Here is a 15,302-nt window from a genome sequence, read left to right on the forward strand (position 1 = left end):
ATCACATGGATGGGGGGTGGGGAGACCTACCTGTCCTACAGGGAAGCTTTCCTTGAGAAAGATGTACTCTTGTAGTCATTGTTGAATTTGTATAACAGCTAGAGGTCCTTGGATTTACTTAAGGAAGGAATTGTTATGCAAATATGATGCAAATATTTGGGATAGTTGTTTGCAAAATGCAAGTAGTTAGGAAGGGATTTGGATGTGGATGAGAGGCACTTATTGAGGTGACTGGGAATAGAGAGGAAGGGAATCTGTGGAGATGGAGACACCTATGTGATTAGTGAGGAAATGTGGGCTGTAAAGTAGTCCTAACAGACTCTTCAGTGCAGCAGGTCTCACTGACAGAAAGAGGACAGGCGTGTGTCTTTCTTGCAGTGGTAACTTTTATTTGGCGCTGGGCTTCCAGGGACCCAGTATGTTTTGCTCTTGGCCTAGTCTTCTCATAGATTTGCTGTGAGCTGTACACTCTCAGTCAGAAACAGACCTGATGCAATATTTGGCAACATGATAGATTAGAAATATTTTGTGCTTTGGCCCTAGGTTTGAATTCTGCTTCCATAATTTGTGAGCTGGTAATTTCAGGACAGGAACTTATTTCTTAGATATGTGCATCTGGAAAATAATACTTTCACTACAGTTGTTATGAGGGTTAGAAATAATGTCTGTAAAGTAGCTAGCACACTATCTAGCTTATAAATGCTCATTAAAAGATACTTATTATTATTTAGGATATGAGTTGTGTTTGAGCCTATTCCAAATTTGGAATGAAAAGTAGACATGTGATGGTCACTCATTTCCAGTGTGTCACAACTGCAAAGAAGAGATTAAAAATATCAATAGCTAACACTTATTAGACACTTACTCTGGCCCATTTCCTGTACTAAGCACATGACTGTAGGAGATGAAGTCTCTATTCCCATTTTACAGATGAAGAGTCTGAGGCCCAGAGTGGCACAGTTAGGAAGTGGTGGTGCCCTGATTCAGAGCCCATGCCCTGAGCTCCAACACCCACTGCCACAGAGTAATAAGAAGTCTCCAGGCATTTCTGAAATGGGAAGGGGGTTATAAATATGGACTCAGCAACATAAAGACCAAAGGTATAAGAGATATCCTCCATCTCCCCTCCTTTGCGCTCCTCTACAGGTGCCTTTTTTGAGAAAGTAAAAATGCCCTCTCGTTTGGAGAGACATGATGGAATGCGTGCTCTAGAATTCTAAATTTAGGTCCTGGGCCTGGTATACTCTCACCCGGCTCCTTCATTGTACTAGCTGTTCTGTGCAAACGAAATGCACCAGCCCCATTTTTGAACTTCCGTTCTCTGTTAGCTGAGACCTGTGGCAATGCCTTCCTCTTTTCATTCTAGCTTATTGTCAACAGCACTAACCACAAGTCCTTCCTGCCCCAGAAACGAGTCTTGCCACACTCTAAGCTCTCACAGAGTTGTGAACACTACATTCTGTTCTGTGTAGGGCTCTGTCACCTCCACCCCGCCAGGGTTAGCTCTTTGGGGTTAAAGTGTTGATTGAATTCTCAGAGGATGATTTGAAAAGAAATAAAGGAGCACAGGAACAAGATAAACGATTGATCTGTAATATAAACAAGCATTGCGTTACACCTAAATTGTTGCAAGAAGATTTTGTGCTCAATATTTTATTTAGCAGAACATGGTTTATAACAATAAGGTTGATTAGCGAAACCTCTGAAAGTGTTTCAAGGTACATGGTTTGATTGTTTATCTCACGGAGAGAAAAAAAAATAGAGTGGTAAAATAGGGCGATTGGAAGAAGTAGAAATTAAAGCCAGGTATTAGGGAAGAGTATTTGCCATCATTTTGAATACTTTGTTGTTATAACTCCAAGACTACATTGAAATGACACCTGCCAATTGCAGTGAAGTTTTAGTTTATGTGGGCCCTTTTTGATCTTTCTGCCTCTTGGGCCAGGGGCCGGAGGACGATCATGGACCTGACTCTGTAGATATTTTGTCTTCCAGGTGTGCAGTTATTTAGGCACATTTTATTTTCACGGGCTGAGATGCTAAACCAAGAGCACAGGACTGCAAATGCATGCTGCTCAGGGCATTCAGCCCTGCCTCTTGGCAGAGTAGGTGGGTCTAGGGAGCATTCAGAGGAGGGAAGACAAAGAGGATATGTGATTTTGCTTTATGATTTACTGAAGGTCAAATGGGGGGAATCCCAATTAAAAAACGCACACCCTCATTATCATGTTTCATGATGGTGACTAGAATTGCAGGCTCTCTTCCAAATGGGGGCTTTTTAAGTCTTAAGGAAGATGGATATGTACAGGCTTATGTTCTTGCTTTTTGTATCATCCCCAAATATTTACTGAAGCTGGGAGAAGAAAAGGCAGACTTCCCTCTTCTCTCTTCCAAACGTGTGATTGTTTAGAACTCAAGTGCAACATCTGGAAGTCAGACACACAGAGAGCAATTTATGGAGTGTGAAAGATTTGAAATATTCAGTGTCCTTTAGCGGGAACTCAACTTTCTGCGGCTGCATTTTTATTTTTTTTTCCCGGCACAAAGCCGGCAGTTCTGAGATCGCCTCTGCCTCTCTGAATTAAACCCTTTGTGCCTGGGTCCCCTAAACAATGTGCTTTTTAAATGGGAGCCCCCTCCCTGCCCTGGCCCTTTTCTCCAGCGTGAGCAGCCAATCGGCTGCAGCCAGCCGCATTGCTGGAGCACTTTCCATTCTGAGCAGCAACAACGTACTAATTTGATGCACACATGGATGCCTCGCGCACTCTGCAAATTCATCCTCAGCATCTTGCATTAGTCATCTGAAGGACTGCCAAGTGTTTCATTTTCTTTTCATGTGACTTTATCATTATCACCTCTCTTCTCCTCCCCCCAAAAAAAATCTCCAAAGAGGGGAGGGGAAGGGGAGCAATCCAGCAGAAATCCAGCCCTGCCTTTCTTTTCACTCGAGAGCCAGTGTGAGGCTGATAAGGCTGCAGATGCATTGATGGCAGCCTTGCAGAACGAGACCTGCACTTAACTTGCAGCTGCCTCCGAGCTGGGTTTCAAGATGTCCACGCCCCGGGTGACAGCCGGCGGGGCGCTGCCCTGGGCTCGGGCTGGGTGCTGAGCAGCAGCAGCCTGCAGTGCGAGCCCGCCGCCCTGCCACGGAGGAGCATCCTAATGGTGCCTGTGCTTTGTTTTAGTTCATCAAATTTCTACGACTCATTAGGCACTTTGCCCCACGCTCCTCTTCCTCCTCCTTCCGCCTCCCCGCCCCCACCCCGCTATTTTTTTTCTTCCTGTCCCTCACCGTGCAGCCCTAACTCTGGCTCCCGGTTCCCTTTTTGACAGTAACGGCACAGCCAACAAGATGAACGGCGCTTTGGATCACTCCGACCAGCCAGACCCAGATGCCATTAAGATGTTTGTCGGGCAGATCCCCAGGTCTTGGTCGGAAAAGGAGCTGAAAGAACTTTTTGAGCCTTACGGAGCTGTCTACCAGATCAACGTCCTCCGGGACCGGAGTCAGAACCCTCCCCAGAGTAAAGGTACAGTCCGCGGGGTGTGCGCGGTTGGGGGCCTTCCTGGGTGTCCTGGGCATCGCCGCGGGAGGGAGAACTGCGAGCGGGAGCCGCCTGCTGCCCCGGTGCCCGAGGCCAGCCCGGCTCCTCCCCGTGCCCCCGCCCGCCCGCCTCCCGGGCAGGTGGACGGAGCGGGCCTGGGACGCAGGAAAGGAGGAGCGGAGGGAGGGGCGCGGTCGCGCCGCTGTCCAGGCGCGTGATTGCTCTCCCGAGGTCACTTTCTAGGCAGCGCAGGCTCCTCTTCCCCGGTGGAGTGCCTGCCTCTCTAAGGAATCGTGTTTCTAGTCTTGCATTTCAGGAGTAACTCTTTCTGCCCCTACCTTCCCATTATAGCTCATGTAATTACAATTGCATTTCACTTTTCTGTAGCCCGTGGGGATCCTGAGATGCCTTATAAACAGTTGGTGTGATCCCACTGGTCTAAGGAATAAAGGGTACACTTTTAGGAGGGATATCAATTATTGGGGTCTAGATGGACATCTTTAGGTGAAGTGTGGCTTCGGGGGCGGGAAGTAACGCCCTAGTGGCCTGAGATAGTTAGCACACCTTCCAAATGCTTGTGGTTTACGCCCTTATCAGTGCAAAGACTCACGTGTACGATCTGGTGGTTTCTCCTGCCTCCATTTTAAGATGAGGGTGATGTTGGGAGGGTGGGGGGACAGTTATTAAAATAGAGAGAAGCCAGAAGCCTCTGCACCACATTGAAGCTTCAGTGTATGAGAGTCGTCCTTTGCAAGCTCTGTGCAGACTGAATTTAACTCCTCTGCTGCCACTTGCTCTCTGTTGATATGTTAACCTTGCTTTAGTAATTTTGTTCTTTCTCTGTTCTTGATCTCTTGGTCTTTCTGCCCAGGGCTCCTCTGTCTTTCTGTGGGTCCACACTTCCTTTTTCTCTATATCTTCCTATCTCTGTCCGGCCTGTTATTTTATTTCTTTGTAGCCTCTCACAAGAGCTCCTGCAAGCTCATTAGGGAGCACATAAACATGAGCACACACTTGTCTCTGAGCCTCTTTCTTACTGTCAAGGTGAAGGGATGGGACTAAGTAACAATTAAAACCCTGATGGTCATGACTCTGAGAAAGGGGTCATCTCTTGTGCCCTATAGTTGCAGAGGTCTGATAGGATTTTTAGAACCTTTTAAGAAATGTAAAAGCCTAATACGTATTTTATAAAGGTGAGCAAACATACCTTCCGATTCTCTTCATAAGGCTCTCATTTTCTATCTCAAAATATAATCATGTACAGTAACACCAAGAGTACTTTCAAAAGAACATACATAAAATTTTGTCGCCACACACTTGGTTGTCCCTAAACTTGAAAAATAGGACCTTAGGTATATAAAACAGAAGGATTAAACCCATCACAAATTAGGGCAACGTTGAAAGAGCCTTTCTGAGTCATATTCCTAAACTGTTTACGTACATGTTTCCCAAATAGAAAATACTAGAATATGGTTTTTGATACTTAACCCCTACAGTATCCTACTTAGGAAAGACAGTATAATGCCCTGGCCTGGACTTAGCAAATGAAGGCCCCCCTACCGTGCAGAATGACACCCACAGGAAACTAGGCCAGAGGCAGGAAACTAGTGCTTCAGAGCAACAGCCACCCTTCATCCTTGGCTAGGAAAATGTGCCTCCAAATTTTAGTGAATTCCGCATTTTTCAACATGTCCTCTGGTAGAATGCTCAAAGCTGATTTCTTGCTGTGATGCCTGGTTACTTGCATTTTATCTTTGTATTCTATATGTGTTACTTTAGGCAGAAAGACCTTTCTCTCAGTCGAGTGAGTACTTGTACATGGCCTAGTTCTTCTACCATATTCTCTCTTTTTTCCTGATGTTCCTCAGAGCAGTCTCTTCATCAGGGTATGTTTGAGACTATACACTTCATTAACTTCTTTCACTGGGTTTTGTAACTAACTTCATTAAAATAGTTTGCATAAGCCCACGGTCTTAGAGGAAAAGGGACACGTGGTTCGGGCTTTTTGAGCCCATGCTCTGTACCAAGTCCTATGTGAGAAGTTTTACATGTGTTCTCCTCTGTAGTTCTTACTGAAATCCTGAAAGTAGGTGATATTAGCCACATTTCGCAGAGGAGGCTCAGAAAAACAGTTAAGAAATGTTAGCCCACTTTGCACAGCTAGAAAGAGGTAGAGTAGAAATTTGAGGACAGTCCATCCGTCTTCATGTGCTACGTACACCAGCTTGCTTCTCCGTGAGGTCAGGCCACACACCAGCCTTGCTCTGCCCCATTTCAGGGTTGGGTGAGAGGCCTTCTCCTTGACCACAGTGTTCCCCAGGTGAACAAAAGGGAATTTTGCCCTTTACGAGCAGGGTTGATTTGTCTCTGTCTTGGTGTTCAGTTTTTATGCTCCTGGGTTTAGATTGTACATCACGCCAACTCATGGTACCATGGGATAGAAGCTACAGAAGAAATCATTCAAATCTTACCTTTGGAAAGATAGGTCAATTTCCATTACTGTGAACTCCAAGTCTCACATCAAATATTGCTAGAAGTACGTGGGCTGTCAGCCAAAGCCTGAAAGGGTTTTTGTTATACAGACATCTCTGTTGTAACGGTATTTGTTGTGATGGGATTTGAGCTGTATAATGACATTCCTCTTGGAGGATTACAGGCCTTAGCCGCTTACGTGTAGAGAGCAACAATCACCGTTTTACTTTACACTGATACCTGTGTGTGTCATATGTCATTTACCTGTGTGTGTATAAAATAGGACCCCACATTTACATTTGTCCTGACTATACCGGCAGAGTACAATTATCATGTTTTCTCATGGCTGATATCAGAGTTTCAGAAATTAGAATTTTGAAGGCATTCTCTAAATGTGGTTTAAATGATCTAAGTGAGGCTTTTGGAGTGGCCTTGATTCATTGCCTTACTGACATCAGTGATTCCAAGGAAGGAGACCAGGTCAAGGTATTACCTAATCCAGGTGATACAGATGTTTCTCCCACATTGCATCTGATATTCTGTTTAGTCTTGAGGCATAAAAACTTTGTTCCATTTTTTGAAATCATCCTTTAAGAGTTAGGTCCTAAGATGTCTGTTTCTTCTCCCTATAATTGTATTTGTTGATCATGTAGGCTCAGCCACTTAGGGGAACCTGGCTAAGTCAACGATCCCACCTATTAGGACTTATGGAGTGGATATCTTATTCCATGGTTATTGGTCAAGTATAAAGATGATGAGAAACACTGCATAGTAGTTAAGAGCATGGCTTTTAAAGTCAGACAAGCGTAACTTCAATTCCTGGCTCTACCACTCCTGAGTGTTGGCCTTGGGCACATTATTTAATCACATCTGAAAGTGGTGAGAGTCCTCAGAGGGCTGCTGAAATGGAGTCATGCTTTCACAGAGCTGGAATATGGTAGGAGCTTATGATGGTGGTGGTGATTATTACTACAATTATTATCATCATCATCATCATCATCACTGTCCTCAAGAACTTGAAATCTAATAGGGACAAGGAGGCCTGCCAGTACACAGGTAACTAGAACCTAAAAGAATATGAAATAAGAGGAAGTAAGAAAGATATGAGCATATTTGAACTCTGGAAGTTCAGGGGAGGAATGAATAACTTAAAACTACGTTTAGGAAAAGATGGCATCTCTACCACATCTTGAATGAAAAAAAAAGATTTCAGTTAAAGAAAAAGATTTCAATAAGTAAAAACAATGTTGGACATTACACATGTATATTCTAGCTTGATTCAGGAATGTAGGTAAGAAAATGCGGGGTGGCTTCTGGGAACTATGAATTCTCCCAGAGTCCAGAGGAAATGTGAAATACATGAACTGAAATGGAAGACGGGAAGGTCATGGTGTCTAGAAATATAAGCTCGGTCCAGTTCTTAGAGGGCCTTAATTCTCAGGCTAAGATATTTAAATTTTATTTGCTATATTTCACGAGTCTGTGAAAGGGGAGAGGCTGGGAGATTGGTGCAGTGTGTTATCTGAAGTACATGGCGTTAAACAGGGAGGCTGTTTATCTGTCATGGCAACAGAGAGGGCGGAATTGAATGGCACAGACATGACTGGGTGGAAGGAAGAAAAACTTGATAACTAAATTGAGGCAATGATGACCAAGAGATTTTGGCTTAACTGGGAAAAATGGAAAAGCAGTCAGCAATGGTGGGAACAGGGAAGGAGAGGACTGCTCAGTTCAGTTTTGATTATGTTGAGTGTAGGTGCCACAGGAAAGTCAAGAAGGATGCAGGCCAAGAAAAGCCACTGGACTTGGTGGTTGAGAGGACTTGAGAGCGCTCCAGAAGGGTGGAGGTCGGGCTTGGAGGAGGATTGCTAGGTTTACGTGCAGGCCTGTGAGTGGAGTCTGCCCTTTCTGGGAGTCTGGTTGTGAAAGAAAGGGAGCTTAGATACAGCTTGTTTTTTAAACAAGAGATAAGAAGGCAGAGCAAAAAGTGATAGTGAAAGTGTAAGGATGATAGGAATCAGGGTCCTTATTGAGACCAGAGAAGTGGCTGAAGAGCACATGCGAAAGGGCGGAAAGAACCGACATTTGAGACAGCAGGGCAGTTAGGAGGAAGTAACAGAGAACTTCAGACTAATGGGGGCGGGAAATAGACACTCAGTACAGATGCCTTCAGTCTTCTCAGCAGATAGCACATTGCTAAGAAGGTCGGGTGGAGTTGAAGACTTAAGAAGAATGGGAATGGTTTAAAATGACAGCTTTGGGAAAAGCTGATAGGGGAAAGAGCAACAGGACGGACCCACTTATACCCGGGTGGTGTGGATTTGGAGTGGGCCTTAGTAGTGTGGCTCTGTGCCTGTCCCTCAGTGGGTGAGCAGAGAAACAGAATCATAGGGAACCTGAGTTGGAGATGTGGTGGAAGGTCAGGAAGGGTGCTGAAAGCATTAGAATGTTCTCTGAAGTCTAAGGTAGGGAAGCTGGTGAAGACAGAAGGTAGCTCCCGGCCTGGAGAAGAAGGAGAGGTTGAGGAGTTGGAGATCGTGGAAGAGGTGGCAGGTCTAGATGGTGTTCAGTGAGACCAAACTCAGAACCTGTAAGTGGTAGGGAAATTCTGTGCCATGGATTATCACTCTCTTAATATTTTAATTTTCATCAAATACGCAACCCAGGTTCATAGCACCCTGTAAAAGCTTACTCTAATGACTGCTCGTTACTTTTGTCTAAGCTCAGTTGGCTAGGCTTTGCTCATCTGGTTTTACAGAAAGGAACACTTAGGAGCCTGTGCCGAGTGATTAGAATAAAATCATTTGGCATTTCAGACTGGAAGGTGGAACCGACCCTCGGTCCTGCCTATTGCTCCATTGATCCCATGTTACCCTCTCTTTGGTGACTTTTCAGCCAGAGAGCCAGAAATAGGAAGTAGCTTGTGTGGACTCTCACTGCATGCCATAGGCTTGAGGGACAAAACTTCCCCTTTTCTAGAATTGTGCCCAGGTCATGGCGTTACTGCGGTGCAGCTGCAGCCCTCACAGTGCTTGGAGCCCAGAGTTTTCTGGGTGGAACAAAGATTAAATTCAAGGCTCCTCTGGGAAGAGTTATTAACTTTAAATTTCAAAAAAGCACCTTTTGTAGTGGTTCTGATGCTGTTACCAGTTCTTGTTCCTGATGGTCAGGCAGCAGTTGGGACGAGGGGACTGGCCTGGACAGCAGCTCGCCTTCCCCTTCGGTAATTTGATGCTTCTCCCCACCTCCACTGAGCTTAGACTGTGACAGAATATGAGTCCCTTCTTTCCATCGTAAAGGCTTGACTTCAGTCTTCAAGAATTCATTAATAAAATCTGAGTTTGTTCTAATCTCTTCCCAGTTCAGTACAATGGAAAAGTTTCTGGAGGATGAGACGGGATGGTCGGAATTAAGAGGGAGAGGAGGAGAACGCTGAAAGGCACCAACGCCTAATTTTACTCATTTCAGAATTTGGCAGGAGGACAGCCTTGAGGGCAGGAGATTCTTCTGAGCTCTGGTAGAATGAGAGCAGGCCCTGGAAAGTCGGGACACTTACAAAGTTCTATCACAAGCTAGTTTAGAGAACGTGCCTCAGGTTTTTTTTTTATCCTTACAATCACAGTAATACCTACCCCAGAGTTGTTTGACATATTCTGTGAGAGAACAATGCGAATGCTGCTAGTCTAAAGGGAGTTGGTAATTTTATAAACTTCATTCTTCTTTAAAATATGGGAGGTTTGTAAAGAACATTTTTGACCTTTTTATTAATGGAATCATATTGGAGGAGTGCAGTGGGTGGCGAGAGGTTCATTTTTATATTTATGTCTTTCCTTTATTTCTTTAAAAAAAAAAGGAACTGTCAGAAACTTCCCTTAAGTAATAGAAATGGACTTGGAGCCAGTTTTTTTTAGGCAATGTCATCTTGAAATCAGTAATTGAAGAAGAATTGAAAATGTGGGCAGATGAGCCAATTTTACATTTTAATGCATACAAGCAAGGGCTGGGATTTCTGCCCTGAATTTCTTGAAAACTAGGGTTGCTGCCCTAGATTTTCTGGGACAGTCCCAGTTCTGTTAGTGCTGCCTCCGCGGCCTACAGGAAGGATGCTTTTCATCCTGATTAACTTTATGTTAACAGAAATCACTATGTAACTTATTATGACGTCTTTTCTTTGTGGGCCGTCCCAGGTCCTACCGGTTAACAGAAACACAGTCAGAATTTTTGTCTTCATGCAGGATCCTTATCATATCCTTGGAAGAGATGGAGTCATTTGTTACATTATATAGTTGTGTGTGTTTTTTTAATTTAATATTCTTTTTTGTTTCAAAATGGAGGATTTAATTATTTCCACATACACAGATTGCACTCATAGAACTGACTGAGATAAATGAGATTTTAAATAACTTTCTCTTTTAAGTTATCGTGAGAAAAAAATCTCTTTAAATACTCCACACCTGGTGCTTGGAGACCGGACCATGTCTGTCTTGCACAGAGCTGGATTTCTGTTGTTTATATCAAAGAACAGCTTCTAGCCTGGCACATAGTATCTCTCCTGGGCACATTTTGAGTCTTACATCTCTGGGGAGAAAAAAGAAGTGAAAGTGGGGGAGGGATAGAGAGGACACACCAATAGAGCCCAAATCAAAGACAAAAAGAAATTACTTCAGGCTGCTTCTAACCATTTTTGTTTCCTTCTCCTCTGCCTGGGGGACATCAGCAGGTCCCCAGTCCTCTTGTCCCCAGTGGACTTGCATTTCTGGCATTAAAGTCACAAAAAATAAAGAAAATGGCTCTGGACAGTAGGAGGACAGACTGTTGGAATTCCTCCAACACATATTACAGGTTGACTGAAAGAGCTTCGTCTGGGGCATCTCACCATGTGCCTTTCTCAGTGGTACCTTTATAGTTTGCGTAGAAGTCTTCGTCTCCTTTTATTTGTGCCCAACGAGATTGCTCGACACTGGAGGTGCTTCACCATCCGTTACACAATGGTACCACTCTGGGTGGCCATCCTGTGGGTCATTATGAAACCAGCCTTTAGCAAGGAGAGGTCCAGTTTCCTACACGGAAAGAGATGTGTTTCAATTAGTCACTCTAAATACGTGTGCTTCACCTGGGAATTGGCTTCTCGTGACCTGCTCTCCCTCACTCACTCCCACTCCAGAGGCCCCAACAGGGTTGCAAGGTTTCCTTCCTTCTTCAAACTTTGCTTCTAATGAAAATTTAAAATGCACCATAGCTAAGTGATATTTCAGAAGTGTTCAGAAGGTTAGGATTAAAAATATAAATAAAATCATCACATTCCTTTTAAAGAAGTTTATTATCTGTAAAAAGTCCAACCATAGTAAAACGCACAATGCTCTTAATGCAGTTAGTACCATTTTCTTATCTTGTGTTCATAAATTCTTAATGGTCTGAATGTTCATTCCTGGACACGTGGCCACAGATGCTAAAGAGATTTCACCTTGAGGTCTCTGGTTCCTTCTTCCTCGTCCAAATTTCACTGGTCCTCAGCCCATTCACTCTCCTGCTTTGTTTTCTAATATTGGCTAGCTTAAACCTCTTACTAGAGCAACTCTCTCTACAGCGAGACATGTGTGTCAGGATGTAACATCATGAAATGCAGAACAGTCATTATGATCTTCAACACCATTGGAAGCTAAAAAGGGATGAAGAGAGAATTGGCCAAATGGGAAAAAGTAAAAACTAAACTGAAATAATATGGTTTAGCAACAGATTGGTATAGATTATATGCTCTGGTAACAGAAACGATGCTAGTATGTTGGCTTTAAGGACAATTGGTCAAGAGATTTGAAAATGTTCTGGCTCAAACTGTGAAAATCAATGGAAAATCAGTTAGACATTAGGTATCTCAGTGCTACATTAGGTACCACACTAGAGAAATTTTCAGTGAATTAGATCAAATAAATGTATAAAAGAATCTGGTTCTTCAAATATCTAAGGATATTTTCAGATCAGCTTTGGTGAGCACATGTGATGGAGAAACTGGGAAAAAAAGGCACATGTGGCATGATGGATTATGATGTACTTGGATTTCACAAGGCCTCTTTCTGCTGAGTCACATTGACACGTAGGTAGCAAAAAAATTAAGATAAAACAGGTTTCACTATAAATGGAAAAGGGAGCTAGTTAGCTGAATGAGCAGATTATAATGGTAAAAACTAATGGGTCAAGGAGAATGGGGATGGCAAATGAAACACCACAGGAATTGGTATTGGGATCAATATTTTTTCACTTTCTATGTAAATGACTGAGAAAGCTGTCCCTAATCCAGTATCCATAGTCTGGCATTAATTCAAATTGGAGAAACCAAATTGGAGACATATACTCCAGACAGTAATCAGTTTGAAGAATAATGTGCCGAAACCGGTTTGGCTCAGTGGATAGAGCGTCGGCCTGCGGACTGAAAGGTCCCAGGTTCGATTCCGGTCAAGGGCATGTACCTGGGTTGCGGGCACATCCCCAGTAGGAGATGTGCAGGAGGCAGCTAATCGATGTCTCTCTCTCATCAATGTTTCTAACTCTCTATCTCTCTCCCTTCCTCTCTGTAAAAAATCAATAAAATATCTTTTTTTAAAAAAAAGAATAATGTAATGAATTTCTCAGTTTCCATTAGAGGATCATAAATTAGAGTCCGAGAAATGAATTAAATGATTGAAACAGAATATCACTTAATACAGTCTGTAAATGACCCAAAATCTGGACATTTTAAAGTGTTTTGGGGTCTGTTAGGCCTATGTAGGCCAAGTTCACAGCCTGACCTGTCTCCCCATAGTCATCTTCAGGGTTGTGGCACATAAGTCCATGAAACGCTGTTCTTTTGTTGCCTTCTTTTTAGTTTAAGGTAAGAAAAAAAATGCTTCCCCAAACTCTTATGGTTTAATGCAGGGGTGGGCACACTTTTTGACTCGAGGGCCACAATGGGTTCTTAAACTGGGCTGGAACAAAAGCATGATGGAGTGTTTGTGTGAACTAATATAAATTCAAAGTAAACATCATTACATAAAAGGGTACGGTCTTTTTTTTTTTTTTAGTTTTATTCATTTCAAACGGGCTGGATCCGGCCCGCAGGCCGTAGTTTGCCCACGGCTGGTTTAATGGAAACAGCACCCAGCATCCCAGACATGTAGAGAGAGAGAGAGAGACTTAATAATAGGGAGAGTAAGGGTCATAACAAACAAGGCCTCAGACAAGTTAATGGTCAAAATGCTAAATATTACAAATGAAGATACCAGACACCAAGTGTTAAGGGGCAGGTAATTCACCACTTGTCACAGAGTGCTTTTCACTCCTATGTAGGCCACTGTGCCCAATATTAGGACACGTTACTGAAGATATATCAAGGAGATAGAGCTTTTCTGAGGGAGAGCAGCATGAGTCTCTAAGGTCCAGGAAGGTGAGCCCAGATGGAAAGGTCAGGAGGTTAACTTAAAAGGCCTGAGAGCATTGAGTCACAAGAATGAAACGAGGGAAAAGCTGTAGCAAAACATAAAAGGAGGGATTGTGCTTTCAAAAAAGTTAGAAGAGAATACGATTGAAGTTTTGAAGATGCTAAAGTACAGTGTGAGGCTATATATAGATAAGCTCTTTACATTAATGCTAAACCCCAGGATTCCGCTGCTTATACTTAAAGTGTTGGAACGGCAGGAAAAGTATAGAGTTTGAGCCAAACTTTTACACAGAAGAGGTGGTGAACTTAGAGAACATGATGAAAGTTAAGGAGAGGGTGGGAGCAGCTAACTACAGATCCCCAGGAGTGGACCTCTGGCCAGCGCTCTCCCAGAGCTAATGCCCAGCTCTTTTGTAAGAGGAATTTGGAGGGTAGGGTAGCCATGAAAGTCTTGGGTCCCATTTAATATTGAAATTCATGTAGAATAGAAAAAAATGAAAGGTATGACACAGAAAGTTAAGTATTTACCAAAGTACCAATCATGTGGCAATAAATATTTATCAGCTCCTAGTGTGTGTAAGGCATTGTACTTAGTGCTGAGAATATAAAGGTGAACAGGCCATGTTTTTTGCCCCAAAAGGAGAGAAGGTACTGAGAGCTATGAAACACAGGACTTTATTTTTTTTAAACAGAGAGCCAGCTTTGGGTTAGCAGTGCCCATTCAATACGTGCGTGCGCGTGCATGTGTGTGTGCGTGCGTGCGCGCGCGTGTGTGTGTGTGTGTGTGTGTGTGTGTTCTCCCTTGGAAAATATATTCAAGAGGCCTCAGGGGCAGAGAATCCAGTGCCGTTCATACAATAAAGGTGAAATGAGAGTGTTATGAGAACCCAAGATCATGTGACGTAGGAGTCTGCCCCTTTCCCTTTCAGCAACCTGCCCTGTACATCCTTTTCCTTCTTCTTTCTCCTCCCTTTGCAGGGGTGGGGAATGTCCGGCCTGCGGGCCCTGTAAAGCCCATGAGATCATTTAGCCTGCTCCTGCCAAGGCATTAGGGTGAGTTAAATGTTTGGCCAAATATAGCAGTCTGACTTTTAAGTTGATAATTTTGTATGGCCCACAAATGATGTTATAAATATCCAAATGGCCCTTGGCAGAAAAAAGGTTTCCTACCCCTGTTTTAGGGAGCATAGGACAAGAAGAAGATACAGTTTCACTAAACAAATCTTTCTTGGGGTTCTCCATTAAATCTAAGGATGTGTAGTTTGCAGCCCTCCTGTTAGCAGGACTAGGATGTTGGTAATGCGTCAGCTGGCCCTCATTGCCCTCCTCCTGTGTAACAGTGTTTGGCACAGGATCCTGAAGAAGAGAGTCCGGCTGCTACCTGATAGAGCTCCATCCAGTTGACACCAGTAGCCTTGCCCCTCATGGGAGGTACTTGTGTACATGTGCTCATACATATTTTTCAAACTTTGTGGTAACCCTGAATTTTATTTCTTTGCACATCTTTTCTTCAAATGGCTGTGTCCACAGAGCAGACTTGTGAGGAATAAATTGTTTAAAGAATAGTAAATGTTAAGTTGCCTCATGCAGTGCCTGGGGGATGGTGGGAACTGACTGAAGGATAGTAAGTCATATATGATAGATGTAGAAGAGGAAGACAAAGGTGAAAAATTAGCCGCGGCATAATGGTATCTTGATTTTGTGAAGTGTGTATTAGGAAGCGTTATTTTTAAATGTTTGTGCACAGAAACCTTTTGGTGCTTCTTTCTCAACTAGTTTGCTAGAAAACATTCTGCTGCACAGTTTAAATCAGCACTCTGGGGAAAAATAAGGCAGGGGGATAGGCAGTCAAGAAAAACAGGGGTCTATGGGGA

The 15,302-nt window shown here is 43.4% G+C and overlaps 1 protein-coding gene across 12 annotated transcripts in view; it reads left to right on the plus strand.

Moving 5' to 3' along the window:
• Positions 1 to 15,302, plus strand: part of CELF2 (CUGBP, Elav-like family member 2) — a 342,086-nt gene that overhangs the window by 157,257 nt on the left and 169,527 nt on the right. For 9 of the 12 annotated variants that reach the window (XM_015569971.1, XM_015569972.1, XM_015569973.1 and 6 more), the window contains exon 2: positions 3,334 to 3,530. In XM_015569971.1, coding sequence (XP_015425457.1) covers positions 3,334 to 3,530 — 197 coding nt within the window. Of the gene's footprint in view, positions 1 to 2,917; positions 3,166 to 3,333; positions 3,531 to 15,302 lie in introns of those variants that run through there. The other 3 variants (XM_015569980.1, XM_015569982.1, XM_015569983.1) reach the window with 3 other exon arrangements.

This window comes from Myotis davidii, unplaced genomic scaffold, assembly GCF_000327345.1.
Source record: "Myotis davidii unplaced genomic scaffold, ASM32734v1 scaffold226, whole genome shotgun sequence".
Classification (NCBI taxonomy): Eukaryota; Metazoa; Chordata; class Mammalia; order Chiroptera; family Vespertilionidae; genus Myotis; species Myotis davidii.